Source organism: Hylobates moloch, unplaced genomic scaffold, assembly GCF_009828535.3.
Source record: "Hylobates moloch isolate HMO894 unplaced genomic scaffold, HMol_V3 SCAFFOLD_20, whole genome shotgun sequence".
NCBI lineage: Eukaryota > Metazoa > Chordata > Mammalia > Primates > Hylobatidae > Hylobates > Hylobates moloch.
In genome coordinates this window covers 5,015,525-5,033,677 of record NW_026652295.1, presented here as the reverse complement: position 1 = coordinate 5,033,677, position 18,153 = coordinate 5,015,525, and the positions used below count along the sequence as shown (strand labels likewise).

General features: G+C 38.6%; 1 protein-coding gene across 5 annotated transcripts in view; it reads right to left on the bottom strand.

Annotated features, from left to right (window-relative positions):
- The window catches only part of FARS2 (phenylalanyl-tRNA synthetase 2, mitochondrial), a 513,534-nt gene that overhangs the window by 345,918 nt on the left and 149,463 nt on the right, over nucleotides 1-18,153 (bottom strand). For all 5 annotated transcript variants that reach the window (XM_058432116.1, XM_032141494.2, XM_032141493.2 and 2 more), the window contains one exon: nucleotides 11,980-12,139. In XM_058432116.1, the coding sequence (XP_058288099.1) occupies nucleotides 11,980-12,139 (160 nt within the window). The remainder of the gene's footprint in view (nucleotides 1-11,979; nucleotides 12,140-18,153) is intronic.

Genomic DNA, 18,153 nt, shown 5'->3' with positions numbered 1-18,153 from the left:
CCACATCCCACAAAAGAATCATATCCAAAATTCACAAAGTTTCAAAGATCAATAAAAAGATAATAGGGCCAGGTGCAGTAGCTCACACCTGTAATCCCAGCACTTTGGGAGGCCAATGTGGGCAGACTGCTTGAGCCCAGGAGTTCAAGACCAGCCTGGACAATATAGTGAGACCCCATCTCTACAAAATATAAACAAAATTAGCTGGCATTGTGATGAGCACCTGTAATCCCTGTTACTTGGGAGGCTGAAGTGGGAGTATCGCTTGACCTGGGAGGTCAAGGGTGCAGTGAGCTGAGATCATGCCACTTCACTCCAGCCTGGGCAAAAGAGCTAGACTGAAAAAAAGAAAGAAAACAAATGGGCAAAATATTTGAAACTTTGCCAAATAGTTTTATGAATGCAAATAAGTACATAATATTCAGCATCATTATCGACTAAGAAAATACAAATTAGGCAGGGAGTGGTGGCTCACGCCTGTTATCCCAATACTTTGGGAGGCCGAGGTTGGTGAATCACCTGAGGTCAGGAGTTCCAGGCCAGCCTGTCTAACATGGCGAAACCCTGTCTCTACTAAAAATACAAAAATTACCTAGGTGTGGTGGCATGCACCTGTAATCTCAGCTACTTGGGAGGCTGAGGTGGGACAGAACTGCTTGAACCCAGGAGGTGGAGGTTGCAGTGAGCTGAGATCAGACCACCGCACTCCAGCCTTGGCAACAGAGCAAGACTCTGTCTCAAAAAAAAAAGAAAAGAAAATACAAATTAAAATCATAATCAGATACCACTACACTACACTCCTGTCAGAATGGCTAAAATTACAATGACTGTAACAAGTGCTAGCAAAAATGAGGAGCAACTTCCACTCCTAGGCACTGCTAGTGGAAATGTAACATGGTACAACCAGTTGAACAGTTTGACAGCTTCTTTAAAAGTTAGTCATGGCCGGGCGCGGTGGCTCACGCCTGTAATCCCAGCACTTTGGGAGGCCGAGGCAGGTGCATCATGAGGTCAGGAGTTCAAGACCAGCCTGGCCAAGTTGGGGAAACCCCGTCACTACTAAAAATACAAAAGATATTATCCAGGCATGGTGGCGGGTGCCTGTAATCTCAGCTACTCGCGGAGCTGAAGCAGAGAATTGCTTGAACCCAGGAGGCGGAGGTTGCAGTGAGCCGAGATCGCAACGCCGCACTCAAGCCTGGGTGACAGAGTGAGACTCTGTCTCCAAAAACAAATAAACAAACAAACAAAAACAGTCATATGCCTACCATGGAGCCATTCCATTTGTAGCTATTTACTCAAGAAAAATAAAAGCTATGTCCATATAAAGACTTGTCCACAAATATTTATAGAAGCTTCATTTGTAATAGCCAAAACCTGGAAACAACCCAAATAGCCAACAATAGGTGGGTGAATAAACATATTGTGGAATATCAATACAATGTAATACCCTGCTTAGTACAAAAAGGAATGAAGTATTGATCACACGCTACAAAATGCATGAATCTCAAAATAATTACGCTGCATGAAAGCAGCCAGAGAGAATACATGCAATAGGATTTCCTTGAACATAAATCTAGAAAATGCTAACCAACCCACAGTAACAGAAAGCAGATCACTAGTTACCTAGGCCTGGTGGGTAGGGAGAGTGGGCAGAAGAGGTGGTAGAGAGACAGTGAAGGAGCACAAGGAAACGTTTTGGGGTGATGAGTATATCTTGATTGTGATGATGGTTTAGTGCGTGTATAATTATGTCAAAAGTTATCAAATTGTACACTTTAGTTTATTGGAAGCCCATTATAATTCAATAAATAAAAGAGTAAGCAGAAAGATTCAGCATAGTAAGTGTTTTCCCCACTCTGTTGAATTTTATAATTTGGAAATCAAATGTGACCTCAACAGAAACTGTTAGAATGAACAAATCACCACTGCCTCTGTTGGGCAGCAATTGGAAGGTATACTTCATAAACTGTAGCTGAAAAGGACAGTAAGTTTCCAGAGAAAGATGGATCATCAAATAATGGTAGTTGTTTGTTTTATCATGAGATGACATAGTTTAGGGTATATTTAAAGCCAATGAAACAAAATTCTAGAGAAACTGATGTAATCAGCAGTCCAACTAAGCACAAAATCCACACCCAGTCACCTAGATTTTCTCAGTAAAATACAGCTTATCCTCTAACAAAGAATAGAAAAATGGAGACTGAAAAAACGGTGCAGAATAACAGAAAAAAAGGGATTTGTACAGTGAGCTGACCAAAAATAAGAAAGAAGAGAGCCACCAACCTTGACCTGGCTAAGGTGGCAAATCTGAGCCGCTACAGGAGGGGGAAGCACAAAGAGATTTGGGCACTGATTCAAGGCTAGGTTTTCATCGAGTGTCCAGTGCAAGTCAAAGGAGTGAAGGAGTTAAAGTGGTTGATAACAGAGTTCCAATAACTAACTTTATGCTGATGATCAATTCCTTAGTACAGCTAGAAGACAGGCCAGAAGAGAAGTGGCTGAAATCAATCAGGAAATTGAGCTTTCTATGAACCTAAAGAGTAGAAGGAGAATCTTCCCTCTCCCCCTAAATCTTAATGGTTTCTAGGTTACCTGTATACCAACCACCTGAGAGTTATTAGTACCAGTAAAAGTAGTTTGCAACGGGTAGAGTTCCAGGCACACTGATGGTTTTCATTACAGTAGCCCTAAAATTTTCAGTGCCTTTTTCTCTGTACCTTAAGATCCAATAATTTAATTTTAATTAATATAAAACCCCAAACAATCTCAATTTATTACTTCCCTAGATTAGTGAACCTCTCTGTTATCCTCTGCCCAACTGCCATAGAATCAGGAAGGTTTTTGGGCTCCTTAAAAGTATTACAGTTCAGCTCAATCATTGCTATCTCAACCTTTCTCTAAAGAGGTTCCCTTGTACCAATTCCTTAGCCCCCGAAAGATCAACCCTAGTATATATTTTCCCCATTCACTAGACATCTAAGGAAAAGTGGGTCTTAGGCCTCTCTCCACCTGATTCCTAGGGTGATGTCTTATTTCCACTGAGTCCCTCCACTGGCTTAAAGCAAGGCACTTCATTTTTCATAGTTAATGATCCCAAGTCTCAGAGATTGAAGGTGTTGGCCCGTTTTTATCGGAAAGAGCAACCTGCTCTAGACTACATTTAAGCTACGGTGAGGCGAGTACAGACAAGTCAAAATTGCTTGAATGCAACAACTGCCTTGGCTACTTCACTGTCAGGGAGTACTCTGAGAAGGATAACACTCCCCAAGCCAGGCAACACCAGCCAGCCCAAAAGAGCTGATTTAAAAATTAATAAAGTGATACATACTTACAATTTTTGATGTGATTCCATTTAGGAAGAATGCAGCACTAACAATTAATTATAAACCTAATTCTTACTCTCGATCTCTTTCACTTCATTTATGCTAATAGGGCCTCATGGATAAAAAAATCTGAAAAGATATGGAAGACATGATTCCTTATTACCATAATCATTGGTTTCACTCCTGACCAGGACATCACTCACAACACAGGGCCCTAGAATGTTTCTGCTGGATAAGACCATGTATAGGTCCCTATGCAGGTTGCGCTGGCAAGCAAGTTATCTGAAGGGAATCAACACACGGGATGGAAGACAGTGGCAGCAAACTGGGCACAGGGAGAAGTCAACCAACTACAGTCAGGCCAGTGAAGCCTTTACCTTGCCAGAGGTCTGGAGCAGACAGCCCATCAGGATGGCCCACGGAGGGCCTTTGTATTCTTGCCACATTCAGTCTTCAGATGTGGGCTGCCCCGGGGAAGGGCATGTCTTTGGGCAAGGAGGCTCCCTGTAGCTGAGGCAATTCCCCAAGAAGCTGACAGCTGGAGGCGATCTGCAATCCCATCAGCCTGGACCCTTGGAGGGGACGCTGGGAGGTGCATGTCAATGACCACCACAGGTCTTTTAACAAGCAAAGACAAGACATGACTCCCCCAAGGTGACATACCTTGTCAAAAACAGAGGGTCCCAATCCATCTCTCCTTCACACTAATTAATCTAAACTGTGCTACGAGGCCAATCCTTTAGAAAGGGAAATGCCAACGTTTAGCAAAGGAACTGTGCCAAAGAAAGGCTGGAAACTCAAGGACAGAAAGAGAAATTTACAAGTCAGAAATCCTAAATCCCCACCTTAGTTACTCTGAAAGAAATGATCTACTAAGCACAGTACAAAATATACAGAAAACACTCGAGAAATATTAAAAATGACAACAAAATCCACAAGCATAAAAATAGTCTAAAGGGTTATTTTATTTCTTTCTAATTCTAAAATGATAACTTCTCTTATAATAGCCTTAGGATACTGGTACAATTGAAATGTTAGCAGAAAATAATAAACCACATTTGGACAGGAAAAAAAACCTGAAACTAAAGCAGCTGTAATAACATACTGCCACAAGGAAATAGTGTGTTCTAATTTTTAATTTTGCTTTTCAAAAACAAAGGAATCCAACAATAATAATAAAAGGTGAAAAGCCCGGACCATAAAAACGAATATAAAAAGAGTTGCTCAATATTTCGGAGGCCTGTAGAGGCAGTTCCCATTCATCACTAATTATAGAAAGAGTGAACCTTAAGTTTTTAAAGGGTCTTTGCTACCCAGAATGTAATTAGATGTCATGTAGTAAATGGAGGCTTTACCACAAGCTAAGCTACCAGGAGGCACAGAATGGGAAGCGAAGGTAAGGGAAAGAATCAGAGGAAGAATCAGAGGCAGCACCTAGAGAGAAGACGATTTGTTTTGTTTTGTTGTGCTTTGTTTTGTTTTGTTTTTAAAGAGACAGGATCTCAGTCTGTTGCCCAGGCTGGAGTGCAGGGGCATGACCATATCTCACTGCAGCCTTGGACTGCTGGGCTTAAGCAATCCTCCTGCCTCAGCCTCCTAAGTAGCTGGGACTACAGGCGTGAACCATTGGGCCTGGCCCTGATTTTTTGTTGTTGTTGTTGTTGTTGTTTTTGTTTGGCCGGGGGGACATCATGGCTTTTATAGGCCTCACAGTCTCTGAAATATTACTAATAAGATTTCTTTGTATCCTATCAAAAAGCTAACTTCTGGTATGGCCTTAGAAGTCAGACTGTGGGCTCGAACTGCCTCAAATACTTGCCAGCCCTGTGATTTTTACATGGCATTTTATTTCTCTGTGTCTAGGTTCCCGCATCTGAAAAACGGAGATTGTAACACCCATATCATAGATATGGTTTAAAAATTGTTAAAGTGATACACACTTAAAATTTTTGATGTGATTCCATTTAGGAAGAATGTAGCACTAACACTTAATTATAAACCTAACTTTTATTCTCAATCCCTTATCTGAATAATGGAGATTGTAACACCCATATCATAGATGCAGGTCAAAAGAAAAAACTCCTTGTCAACGTCCTTAGCACAGGGTTTCACACTGTTAACTATTATCTCTATCGCTACCATTATTACAATTATTATTGCTATTATTAATCTAAATTTAATCCAGGTTGATGGCACCTAGATAGGTTTACCAAGACATTTTTCAGAAGCTAGCAAAATTACTTCATTAATAAACCAACCAACAGCATGAACCCAAAAGCCATAACTAAATAGTGCTTCTGAAATTCCTGAAATAGAACAAGGCGGCCAGGTACGGTGGCTCACGCCTGTAATCCCAGCACTTTGGGTGTCCGAAGTGGGTGAATCACCTGGGGTCAGGAGTTCGAGACCAGCGTGGACAACATAGTGAAACCCTGTCTCTACTAAAAATACAAAATACAAAAAAGTAGCCAGGTGTGGTGGCGCACACCTATAATCCCAGCTACGCGGGAGGCTGAGGCATGAGAATCGCTGGAACCCAGGAGGCGGAGGTTGCAGTGAACTGAGATCACGCCACTGCACTTCAGCTTGGATGACAGAGTGAGACTCCATCTCAAAAATAAAAAATAAAAATCACAAAAACGAACAAAGCACTCTTCTTCAGAGTTCAGAAGAAACAGCTGAGAATCCTGCAAGAGTTGTTAACATTCAGTGTGAGCATGAAGGAAGTGCACAGCACTGTCTGTGTTCTGTGATACAGACCCTCTCACTTTTCTAGTTCATCAGATGGGCCCGGGTTCCAGTCACCTTCCCACTTCACATCTCCCCTGAGAGGCAATACAACGGACGTCACAAACACAGCAAACACGGTCGGGGACAAGCTCACACACCTCTACAACAACAGCTCACGGCAACACAACCGGCAGAAACACAGCAGGGCATGGCAAGGGTGTGTGAATGAGGCGCCTTTCAGCAGTTTCAGGATGCCTGGCCACTGTGTGGATGGGGTTAAAAATGACCGTGGCTCAAAGGAAAGAAGAAAAAGAAAAGGCTTTCTTCCCAGACAGATTCTAATGCGTGTGAACCAACATGTATTCTCCAAGCAGGTGGATTTTTAAACTTTAATTCCATTCCATAATTCTGCCAACTCAGTCTTACAGACAAAAAGTGAATTTGAAAATTTATAAAACAGCAACATCGATCTGTAATAAAAGCTGACTACCAAAAGTCTAGGCTGACAATACTTTTAAAACAATAAAGCAAACATATGCCTAAATGAAAGAAGCTACAACTTCACTGCTATTCTAAAATTTGTTTCTTTTTTTTTTTTTTTTTGAGTCAGAGTCTCGCTCTGTCGCCCAGGCTGGAGTGCGGTGGCGCAATCTCGGCTCACTGCAACCTCCGCCTCTCAGGTTCAAGCGATTCTCCTGCCTCAGTCTCCCGAGTAGCTGGGACTACAGGCGCGTGCCACCACGCCCAGATAATTTTTTGTATTTTTAGTAGAGACGGGGGTTTCACCATGTTAGCCAGGATGGTCTTGATATCCTGACCTCATGATCTGCCCAACTCGGCCTCCCAAATTGCTGGTATTACAGGTGTGAGCCACCGTGCCTGGCCCAAATTTAAGATTCTTAATTCTTGGCCAGAATCATGCCCACTATGTCAGGACAGGCATCACAGTCAGAAAAGTCATATATTGCAGAAATTGTTTTTTGTAAGGAAACCTGCCATCTGGATTTGAAAGCTATGCAAATACAAATATAAAAAATAATACGAAGGAAAATCTAGGACCACATTTTCAGAGAGATATATATCCTGAAGCACCTTGGACAGCTTACATAATCTATACAGAGGCTAGCACATGGCTTACTTTTTAAAATATCTCCTGGTGCAGATATGAAAACCACCATCGGCACCAATAAGGCTGCGGTGCCACAGTCTGGTACACAACTCCTTCTTGCTCCCTGAGACGTGATAAAGGCAAATCAACCATGACCGTTGGTCTTTGATCGTATTACTCTTTCCTCATGTGCTCCCTGCTTTTACTGTCTTAACTTTCCTTCCCTTCCTTCCTCCTTGCATTTGTTCATATTTACACATTTATCTGATATTTTCTACTTACAAGGCATCTTTCACGTTATCTTGTTTTATTCTCGACTGAAGCAAGTATCATCACAACTTTTAAAAGTTAGAAAACTGGGACCTGAAATGCTACGTGACCCGTTCAGGACTTCAGAGTAAGGGGATGAAAGGAGCTTCATTTTAAATTTTCTGATTCTACACTACTGTTTCTCCAAGGTCATGAGTCGGCTGTCAATCATTTTTCTTCCCCTTGCCTCTTCTTTCCTTCTTTCCGTAGACTGTGCTGCATCATGCTTGCTCTCCATGAGTACTTGTGTCACCTACTTGGTCATTTTTCACCCCATTCTTCTGCCCCTCCCCTTGCTTATCCCTTCCCAAGGCTAGTTCCATTTATCAGGTGTCAGTGTGCATGTGCCTCACCAGGAGCCTTCCAGGAGCACAGTCTGGGCTCAGGTGGAGACGCCTTGCCTGTGTGCGCAGAGAACATCCTATGTTTCCCAAGGAGAGAGCTCAAGATCCAAGGCTCCACGGCTCTTTGAAGACAGGGAGTATGGCTAGCTTATTCAATATTGTGATGCCTGCAACAGGGTGCCAATCCAGTTTCTAAACCTCACCAACAGCAAATCATTTGATTATAGAAATGTGTAGGATGACATAAAGAAGGAAGATGCTAAAAAAAAGTCTCTCCATAGTTTGGCAATGGAAAAATTCAGATGAGCCTGAATCTTTCTGTTAAGACACAACACTATCTCCTTAAAGTACTAGAATCCCTTCTACCTCATCCTGCCTCTAAAATGGCCTAAACAGCACAATCCATCTCCCTGCATTTGTGTTAAATAGATGATATAACTGTTTAAAATATCACAATTCCTTTCTTTTATGATGAAAGCAAAGAGATGCTGGCTATCATAGGTTTTTCACATCAGCAATTTCTATTTGAAACCTATTTCACTATTATATTATGCCATTTTAATGAAATATATCAAACCTAGAGACAGGAAGAGAAAATAGCAACCACCCATATACTCATTATTCAGTTTTAACAAACCATAACATTTTGTCATATTTAACTTTAGATTTTAAAAAATAAAACATCATAAATACATTTGAAACATGGTATCCACCTCTCCCTAATACCATTTCCCACTTCCTAGAAAAACATTATCCTGAAGTTGATGTGCACTTTTTGAAAATGTATTTACATTAAAAATATACAAGATTAGCTAGTGGTTTCTTATATGTTACATGAACTATGCATTTGGCAATATGGCAGTCAAGATATTCTAAAAAACCTTGCTAAAACAGAACAGGAGAGGCTTAATAAATTACAACAAGATTCTCTTTAAATACATATTTGAGCTCAGGCGTAAGCAGGGGAAATCTGAAGTATGAAAAAATAGAGGTGAATCAAGAAGAGTGAGTACTAAAGTCCCAGCTGGAAGAATGGTGACCATTAATCCTGCATAAGGCCAGAACTTTGTGCTATACTCTATTTCTCTACACCTTTGTCAACAATTTAAAATGTTAGATTTAAAAAATTATTTCCCATTTGAAAAAGCTCTTCGTGGTTTTCTTTTGTTTTTCCCTGATTACTAATAAAGATAAGCATCTTGTCAACTGTTTTTTCTCTTCAGTTGCAATTTGTTTATATGGAGGAGTCCTTTATAAATGCCAAATGTGTATTTGACATACCACTGGACTCCTGTTAGAATGGCTACAATTAAAATGACTAACCCTATCAAGTGTTGCTGAAGATGTACAGCAACTGGAATTTTCAGACTACTGGTGGGAATCGAGATGGTGCAACCCTTCAGAAAACAGTTTAGCAGCTTTCTTTTTTTTTAAGTTAAACATACACCTCTTATTTGATCTAGTCATTCCACTCTTAGGTATTTACTCAAGAGGAATGAAAACTTAGGACCCAGAAAGAATCATCCATGAATGTTCATGGACACTTTACTGGTAATAGCAAAAAACTGGAAACTACCCAAATATCTACCAATGAGTGGATGGATAAACAAATCATGGAACTGAATACCTTATAAATGCCAAATGTGTATTTCACATACCACTAGACCCTGTTAGAACGGCAACAATTAAAATTACTAACCCTATCAAGTGTTGCTGAAGATGTACAGCAACTGGAATTTTCATAAACTACTGGTGGGAATCAAGATGGTACAACCACTTCAGAAAATAGCTTAGCAGTTTTTTTGTTTGTTTGTTTAAGTTAAACATACACCTACGTCTACGAGGAGTGAAAACGTAGGACCCAGAAAGACTGATCCATGAATGTTCATAGACACTTTACTGATAAGAGCAAAAAAACTGGAAACTACCCAGATACCTATCAATGAATGCATGGATAAACAAATCGTGGAATGGAATACTGATTAACAATAAAAAGGAATCAACTACTGATATACACTATGACATGGATGAATTTCAACATAATTATTTTAAGTAAAACAAGCCAGACAAAAAACAGCACATAATCTAAGATTCCATTTGTATAAACCTAAAAAATGCAAACTAATTAATGGCACCAGAAAGCAGATCACACGTTGCCCGGGGTGAGATGTGGTAAGGGCAGAAGGGAAAGATCGCCTGTGAGCAGGAGGAAACTCCTGGGAACAATGAAGACGTTCATGTATTGATTCTGCTGGTAGCTTCATGGCATGAACTTGCAAGATGTCAAAACTTGTATGATTGTGCAAGTATGTTCGTGTTCAGTTCATTGTATGTCAGCTTATCAAAATGTACACTTTAGATACGTATAGCTTACTTTATGTTAATTACACCTCAACAAAACTGATTTTTACAAAAGCTCACAAGAATAAGAGTAAAGGAGAATCCTAACCACAGTAGGTAATCTGTCTTCTCAGATAAGAAATATAAGTATTTCTTAAAGATAGTCACAATTAGGAAAACCCACTAATCTTCTCTTTATATCGTGATTTAAAAAAACAAAATATATCTCAATTAAGTTAAAAATAGTTGGAGGGGGAAGGTGGCATTACTGAAAACAAGTATTTTTCAAAAAATAAAGGCAAGTGACTAAGTGAGGTCTAGATTGTAACAATATTGTTCCTCCTGCAGGAAATATACTGTTAATGTTTTTGCTGTTGATAGTGGTAATCAGTATGGCAATATGTCAAGTTTTCCACTGGTTCATTCACATGGTTAAGAACCTTGCTCCACTGGGCCAGGCGTGGTGGCTCACGCCTGTAATCCCAGCACTTTGGGAGGCCGAAGCAGGTGGATTGTGAGGTCAGGAGATCTAGACCATCTTGGCAAACATGGTGAAACCCCGTCTCTACTAAAAATACAAAAAATTAACCAGGCGTGGTGGTGGGCGCCTGTCGTCCCAGCTACTCAGGAGGCTGAGGCAGGCGAATGGCGTGAACCCGGGAGGCAGAGCGTGCAGTGAGCTGAGATCACCCCATTGCACCCTAGCCTGGGAGACAGAGCGAGACTCCATCTCAAAAAGGCCGGGTGCGGTGGCTCACGCTTGTAATCCCAGCACTTTGGGAGGCCGAGGCGGGCGGATCACGAGGTCAGGAGATCGAGACCACGGTGAAACCCCGTCTCTACTAAAAATACAAAAAAAAGTTAGCCAGGCGTGTTGGCGGGAGCCTGTAGTTCCAGCTACTCGGAGAGGCTGAGGCAGGAGAATGGCGTGAACCCGGGAGGCAGAGGTTGCAGTGAGCCGAGATTGCGCCACTGCACTCCAGCCTGGGTGACAGAGCGAGACTCCGTCTCAAAAAAAAAAAAAAAAAAAAAAAAAGAAAAAGAACCTTGTTCCACTGATCACATCCTCATGTAATGATAACATCACAATATACTCCAAATCAGCCTGTATATTTTCACTCCATTGATGACATTGACCTAACCCATTATCATTCTTAGCAAACGTTATAATCATTTTTCTTTCTCTAGCTAAAAGTTTCTGAGTGCCAATCTGAAGCCATAAGTGAAACATTTTGTACCTGACCTCATTAAGATTTTCAGTCAAATCGCAGTCAAAACTTTGTTTCATGCACGAAATTATTTAAAATATTATATCAAATTACCTTCAGGCTATGTGTGTAAAGTGTATATGAAATACAAATGAATTTCGGTTTAGACTTGGCTCCCATCCCCAAGACATCTCATTATGTATATGCAAGAATTTCAGGCCGGGCGCAGTGGCTCATGCCTATAATCCCAACACTTTGGGAGGCCAAGGTGGGCAGATCACGAGGCCAAGAGTTTGAGAACAGCTTGGTCAACATGGTAAAACTCTGTCTCTACTAAAAATATAAAAATTAGCCAAGTGTGGTGACAGGCACCTAAAATCCCAGCTATTCAGAGGCTGAGGTAGGAGACTTCCTTGAACCTGGGAGGTGGAGGTTGCAGTGAGCCGAGATCGCACCACTGCACTCCAGCCTGGGTGACAGAGCAAGACTCCGTCTCAGGGAAAAAAAAAAAAAAAGAATTTCAAAATCTGAAAAAAAAAAAAAACCCAAATCCAAAACACTTCTGTCCCAAGTATTTCAGATAAGAGATAGTCAACCTATGTTTGAGTACTTACCATCTCCAAAAAGATGTACCATGAGCCTGGTAAGCGTTTGCTTAAGATCAAACTCTACAAGCTTCACGGCCTCCATGGTGTGTGTCTCTTGTTTATGTGCAGAGCGAGAACTTTGTTCAAAGAGCTGCAGGCTTTCTCCATCCTTTATACCAGCAAATAACTGTAAACCAACAGGAAAGTATAAATAAAGAAAAAATCCTGGCCCATCTATATCAGCTAACTTTAAAATTCTGCTAAGAATCTTTTGATTTTTAAAAGTTATAATGTGGGAATAAGACTCATTAAGTCCTGCCAATAAACGTAATGAAATTAACATTGACTTAGTACAACTCTGAAGAAAGCACTACACAACAAGGTATGGAGAGTCTTCAGAGAATTAAGACACTCTTCTGATCTTTGCTAATCTGTTTTTGATTTGCATGAACTTATAGTCAGTTCCCAATAAGAGACATTATCCTCAATTCTAGTGGAAATACTAGTGAATCGCTTTCATACTCTAAAATTACATCCCTGACCATCCCACAGTGTCAAGGAATGAAATCCTGTAAGGTCCATGAAGGTAGGAAGCAAGCTGGAATTTGCTAGTCCTGTATCTCCAAAGCTCAAGGCAGAGCCTGAAACATGTCTCTGCCACTTACTATCTGTGTAAACTTAGGCAAGTGATATAGTAGCTAAGCCTCAGGGAATCATTGATAAAGTGGGAATAATAATAGTAAATTAGCAGATTTTATTACAAACAAAATAATATATAAAAAATACAGAGTATCTGGCACATTCCAATGGCTAAATAAGTTTTCCTCATTATTGTCATCATGATTATTAACCACAGCTATCATCAGTCATAAGCTGCTTTACCACTGAAATAAAGGAACTTTCTGGTTAGTGACACAGCAGGTCTTTACTTGGTAGAAGATTGGCTCAAAAGGGATAACTGAGCAAATGAATGTATCATTCTTCCCACCCAAAGTCCCATAATCAAACATAAAAAATGTTTTAATAAAAGAATGAATCAGCTGCCATTTCTAGTCATGTTGGTTTGGATAATTAGAACCAAACTTCCTGATAAATGCTATTGAAAAAATAACAGAAATTCTTAAAAGCATTGAGGAAGTAAAACTGAGATAGGAGTGACTGAACTCTACAGGAAGCATGAAGCCAGGAGTAAAAAATTAAAAAATAAAAATAAAAAATAAAGTAAGCACAAAGCCAGAGAGAAGCCTTGAGAATATCTGCCTATCTAACCTACCAACTGAAAACCTGAACATGGGTTGTAACAACTTACCATGGAAGTGAGACAAAAGGGAAAACTTTGCTGTGGAACCAAGCTGGGGTGTTTGAGTCCCTAAAAGACTCATCCCCCTGATAAGGATGAGCACAAAAGTAAACCAGTCCTTGTGTAGACTTGCAGTCTTTAGTCAGGACTAAAGACAATAACAGCCGTCAATGCTTCCTCTAAAAATAATCTAGAGCAACAAGAAAAACAAATAAAACTATTGAACACAATGCCTTTGGCAGGCAGGCAGGAAGGAAGGAAGACCAGTCAAAACCTAGGGACAGAACTGTTACACTCCTACCCCACTGATAAGGCTTTGAAGTAAGCAAGAGCAAGCTGGAAAAAATGAGAGAAAGGAGAATGAGTGAGGTGCTAAGGTTGACTTTAGAAACTCAGAAAGTGTAAGTTACACTAAGTGTGAAAATCCTTTAAAAAGTGTCCTAGTAGACCTGGGCAGGGACCACAGAAAAGTGATGTAAAAGCATGCCCAATTTGAAGTGACAGGCTTCCAAAAACCATAGTTACAATGGAAGAGAAAGAAGTTAATACAAAGTGAAAGACAACCTTTTCAATCGAGTAGGAAAAAAGATGCAAACAAGAAAATTCAAGGTTGTGAAAGATAAAGCACAACTAAAAAATTAGAGGATTTACAAAACCATTCTCTAACTCACACCAAAAATAAATAAACCACTAAAGTGTGCATTGCTACACTAACAGAAGAGGGCACCAGAGACTAAGGAAGTCTTTTACACAACCAAAAAGGAACAACAAATAAATTCAATAAAAATATAGAAAATTATTACTCAAAAATCAGAAAGTCAATTCAAAAGAGCTCAACTAATGAAAATCCAACTTTTCTCCCACCCACCCCCCAAAACTAAGGAACACTAAAAAGAAACACAAATACTTAAAAACTAAGTTACATATGCTCAATCAAGCATTTAAGGATATAAATTGCTTTAGTCAGAAACTCAAAAATTAAGAACAAAAATAGAGAAAAAATGAAAAGAGAATTGATTTAACTCAGAAAAAAAAACAAAAGAAATAAAATCATCTCAGAAACAAAATCTAAATTCCAAAGCATGCAAGGGACAATGGAATCAATCACGATTTAATAAGGGGGCATTGAAGAAAAGGAGAAAAGCAACCAGAAGGAGGATGGTAAAATAAAGAAAGAAGAATCAGACAGAAAGTGGTAGAAATGGAACACAGGCAAAGAAGGAATTACATTTATATAATTGGAGTCCGTTAAAGAGGGAAAAAAACAATGGAGCAGAACTAATACCAGATAAAATGGGTACCTGTGAAAAAGAACCTGGAAGGATCAAATACAGGACATATTCTTATAAAACAGATTTCACAAATAATAATGGGGAAAATCGTCAAGACCTCTAAGCAAAAACATCAACTAATGTAGAAGAGTAAAGTAATCAGAGTGGCATCAGATTCTTCAAAAACAACACAGAAACAAGACAACAATGAAGCCACATTTTCAAACAACTCAATTTTTTAAAATGTGGGCCAAGAAGTTTATATCCATCAATGCTGTCCTTAAAGCACCAAGTCTACAGAAAAAACGTGAAACACACAAGAGCATAGGGAATGTCACATTGATGAGCTCTTTCTGAAGAACTTACCAAAGCATGAGCCTTTTCAAGTAATAAATAACTAGGAAAATTTCAGCACAAAACAAATGGAGAACATGTTAATACATAAAAATTACAGATTTCAGACTAAAAGCTGGTGATTACATTGAAAGACTAATACCCAATTGTTATATGTTCTGACAAAGTAGACATAACGTAACTAAACAATGGAAGAAAGAAGCAAAGAGGAAAGTAGAATATACTGATTATTGCATAGGCAATAGTTAAAGAATACTTTTACTAAAAACAAAGTTAAATTTGAGGGATAAGGGAATTTAAAAGTTTTAGGTATAAAAGCAACCATTAAAACAAAAATATAACCTTTGTAAAGAGCAACAAAAATTTCAATTCAAAAGCATAACAAAACATATATTGTAGAGAAATAAAATATAACATGTTATGACATATATAACACCACATTATGATAGAGTTGAGATCAAATATATCAATAACTCAATAAACGTGAAAGGCATATCAATAAATATGACCAGGCTTAATTCACCTCTTAAAAAAAATAAATCTGGCCACAAAGCATGACTCAACTACACAAAAGATACACCTAAAGCAATGTTAAAAACAAATGGATGGACAGAATATAACAGGCAAATGGATACAATAAAAAAGCAAGCATAGCATTCTTAAAATCAGAAAAAGTAGAATTCAAGCAAAAAAACACCAAGCAAGACAAAGAAGATCTTCTATTAATGCTAAAAGTTTCAAATCACAATGAAGGTATAATACTTATGAATATCTATATATCAATAAGACAATTATTACCTTTGTGTAGAAAGAACCATAGGGGATGCAAAAGACACACATAGAAACACATTAATATTAATGATAATAGGAAACTTTAATACACCATTCTTAGTATAAGATCAAATGTGCAAAATTAACAAGATAAAAGACCTAAAAACATAATTAGGAAATGAAATCATGTGTGTACACATAAATATGTATATGTATATTTTACACACACATACATACACACACATTAAACTTACTCCCTTCATAATGAAAAATACATTTTATTTTCAAGGGCCCAGAGAATATTAACAAAAATTGATCACATAGTAAGTCACAAAGAAATAAGTATATTCCATAAAGAAGAAATAATAAACTATACTCTCTGATTAAAATACAATAAAACTAAAAATCATTAGCAACATACAAATACACACACACACACACACACACACACACACACACACACACACACACACAAAGGTCTTTCCACCTGAAAACTGACAAAAAAAGAAGGGGAACAAAAGTCAGGAAACATAGACCACAAAGAGGTAATACCACTAATGTAAAGAAACTTAAAAGTTGACAAAGGGCCAAAAACTCCATAGAAAATGAACAGACAATTCACCAAAAAAAAGATATGAAAATGACCCCTGAACATATGAAAAGGAATTCAAACTTAAAGAGCAAATTAAGCAAATTAAAATAATACTGACATAATACTTCCATCACAATGGCAAAAATTTAAAAGCCAGACAACATATTCTTTTCAATACGTTGAAGCTTTGGAAAATAAGTACAGTCATACTTTGCTGGTGAAAATGGAAACTGGTAGAACCCTTTAGGAGATTAATTTGACAATATCCAACAAAACTACGTATCTGTTGATCTCTTGACCCAGTCCTTCCATTTCTAACTACTTACTCTGAAAACATACTTCCAACATTAATACATATGCATAAAATTTTCATTTTGGTATTGTTTTTAACTGCACCATATTTTTTTTAAAAAGTCTTACATTGGAAAGATGTTAAATAAACTATGGTCTACCTATACAATACAGTACTTCTGCAGGTGTAATAAAGAACAAGGAAGATCTCTCTGAACTGATACGGAATGATTTTCAAGATATACTGGTAAGTAAAAAAGGCAAAGTGCAAGACAGCATATATTACTTGCTACCTTTCATGTAAGAAATAAAAAAAATACATGAATCATCTCGTTTGTGAAAAGAAAGAAGGATAAGCTAGGAATAACAGAAATAAATCACCTACAGAGAGGTGGGTAGAAACAGGATGGAAAAACTGGTTGAGTGGGAATGGAGTATAACAAATGGCAGAGTGGAGGTCATGACCTCTAAGTAAACCTTGTATAGTTCTGAGTTTTAGAAGAATGTTAATATTTTATCTACGTAAAACATTAAAAATAATATCCTGACACCTGCAATCCCAGCACTTTGGGAGGCCGAGGCAGGAGGATCACTTGAGGTCTGGAGTTCAAGACCAGCCTGGCCAACATGGCAAAACCCCGTCTCTACCAAAAAATACAAAAATTAGCCAGGCGTGGTGCCACACGCCTGTGGTCCCAGCTACTTGGGAGGCTGAGACAAGAGAATCACTTGAACCCAGGAGGCAGGAGTTGCAGTGCGCCTACATCACGCCACTGTACTCCAGCCTGGGCAACAAAAGGAGACTCCATCTCAATGATGATAATAATAATAATAATAATAAAATAATATAAAATCCACCCAGAGGTGGGAAGAATCCAAATGGAATACAAACAGTAAGGATGGACAGAAGTTTATTCTAAATAAATGACAGCCACTTAAAGAGAGTGGAGAAGAATTAACCAAAATAACTTTCAAAAACAGTATTTTAACTAAATATTTTAAGTGAAAAACAAAATAACCATAGCAAATATTGTATACTAGTTAGCAAATTTTTTCCACAGAGGTATGTGTTAACAATTATGAAACTACCTTATGTTCATTCCAGGACTGAACAAGAAAGTAAATATATCATGAGTAAGAAGAACCGGTTTCTCACTGTCACTGTCAAAGGCAATGGGGAGGGCTAGAATGAGCCATGTGGTGTTGGCTTAGATTGGAGGTACCCATATGAATTCATATTTTGTAACATATATGCAGACACATCAATACAGAAATAGAAGTAGGTATATATATTTCCTAGCTCTGTCACTGGAGGGGGCCTACAAGTAATGATATCCCTAGGGTAGTAAGTACACTCAGGTCTAGGCTTCTAAATACCATTCTTTAATAAAAAAGGAGCAGAGTTTCTTAAAGAAATGACTGATTCCAGGGCTGGGGTGGAGAAAGTAAAAGATGAATCTGGGATATCTCATGGGCACAAAAAATGATAACATGTCAGAGGACACAGGAGACTACTTGAGGGGGCTCCCAAAGACCAAATCTGGGTAAATTTCAGCAATAAAATAAATCATTTTAGTAATAGATTATAACCCATACAATAACCAAATATTCATGAAGCCATA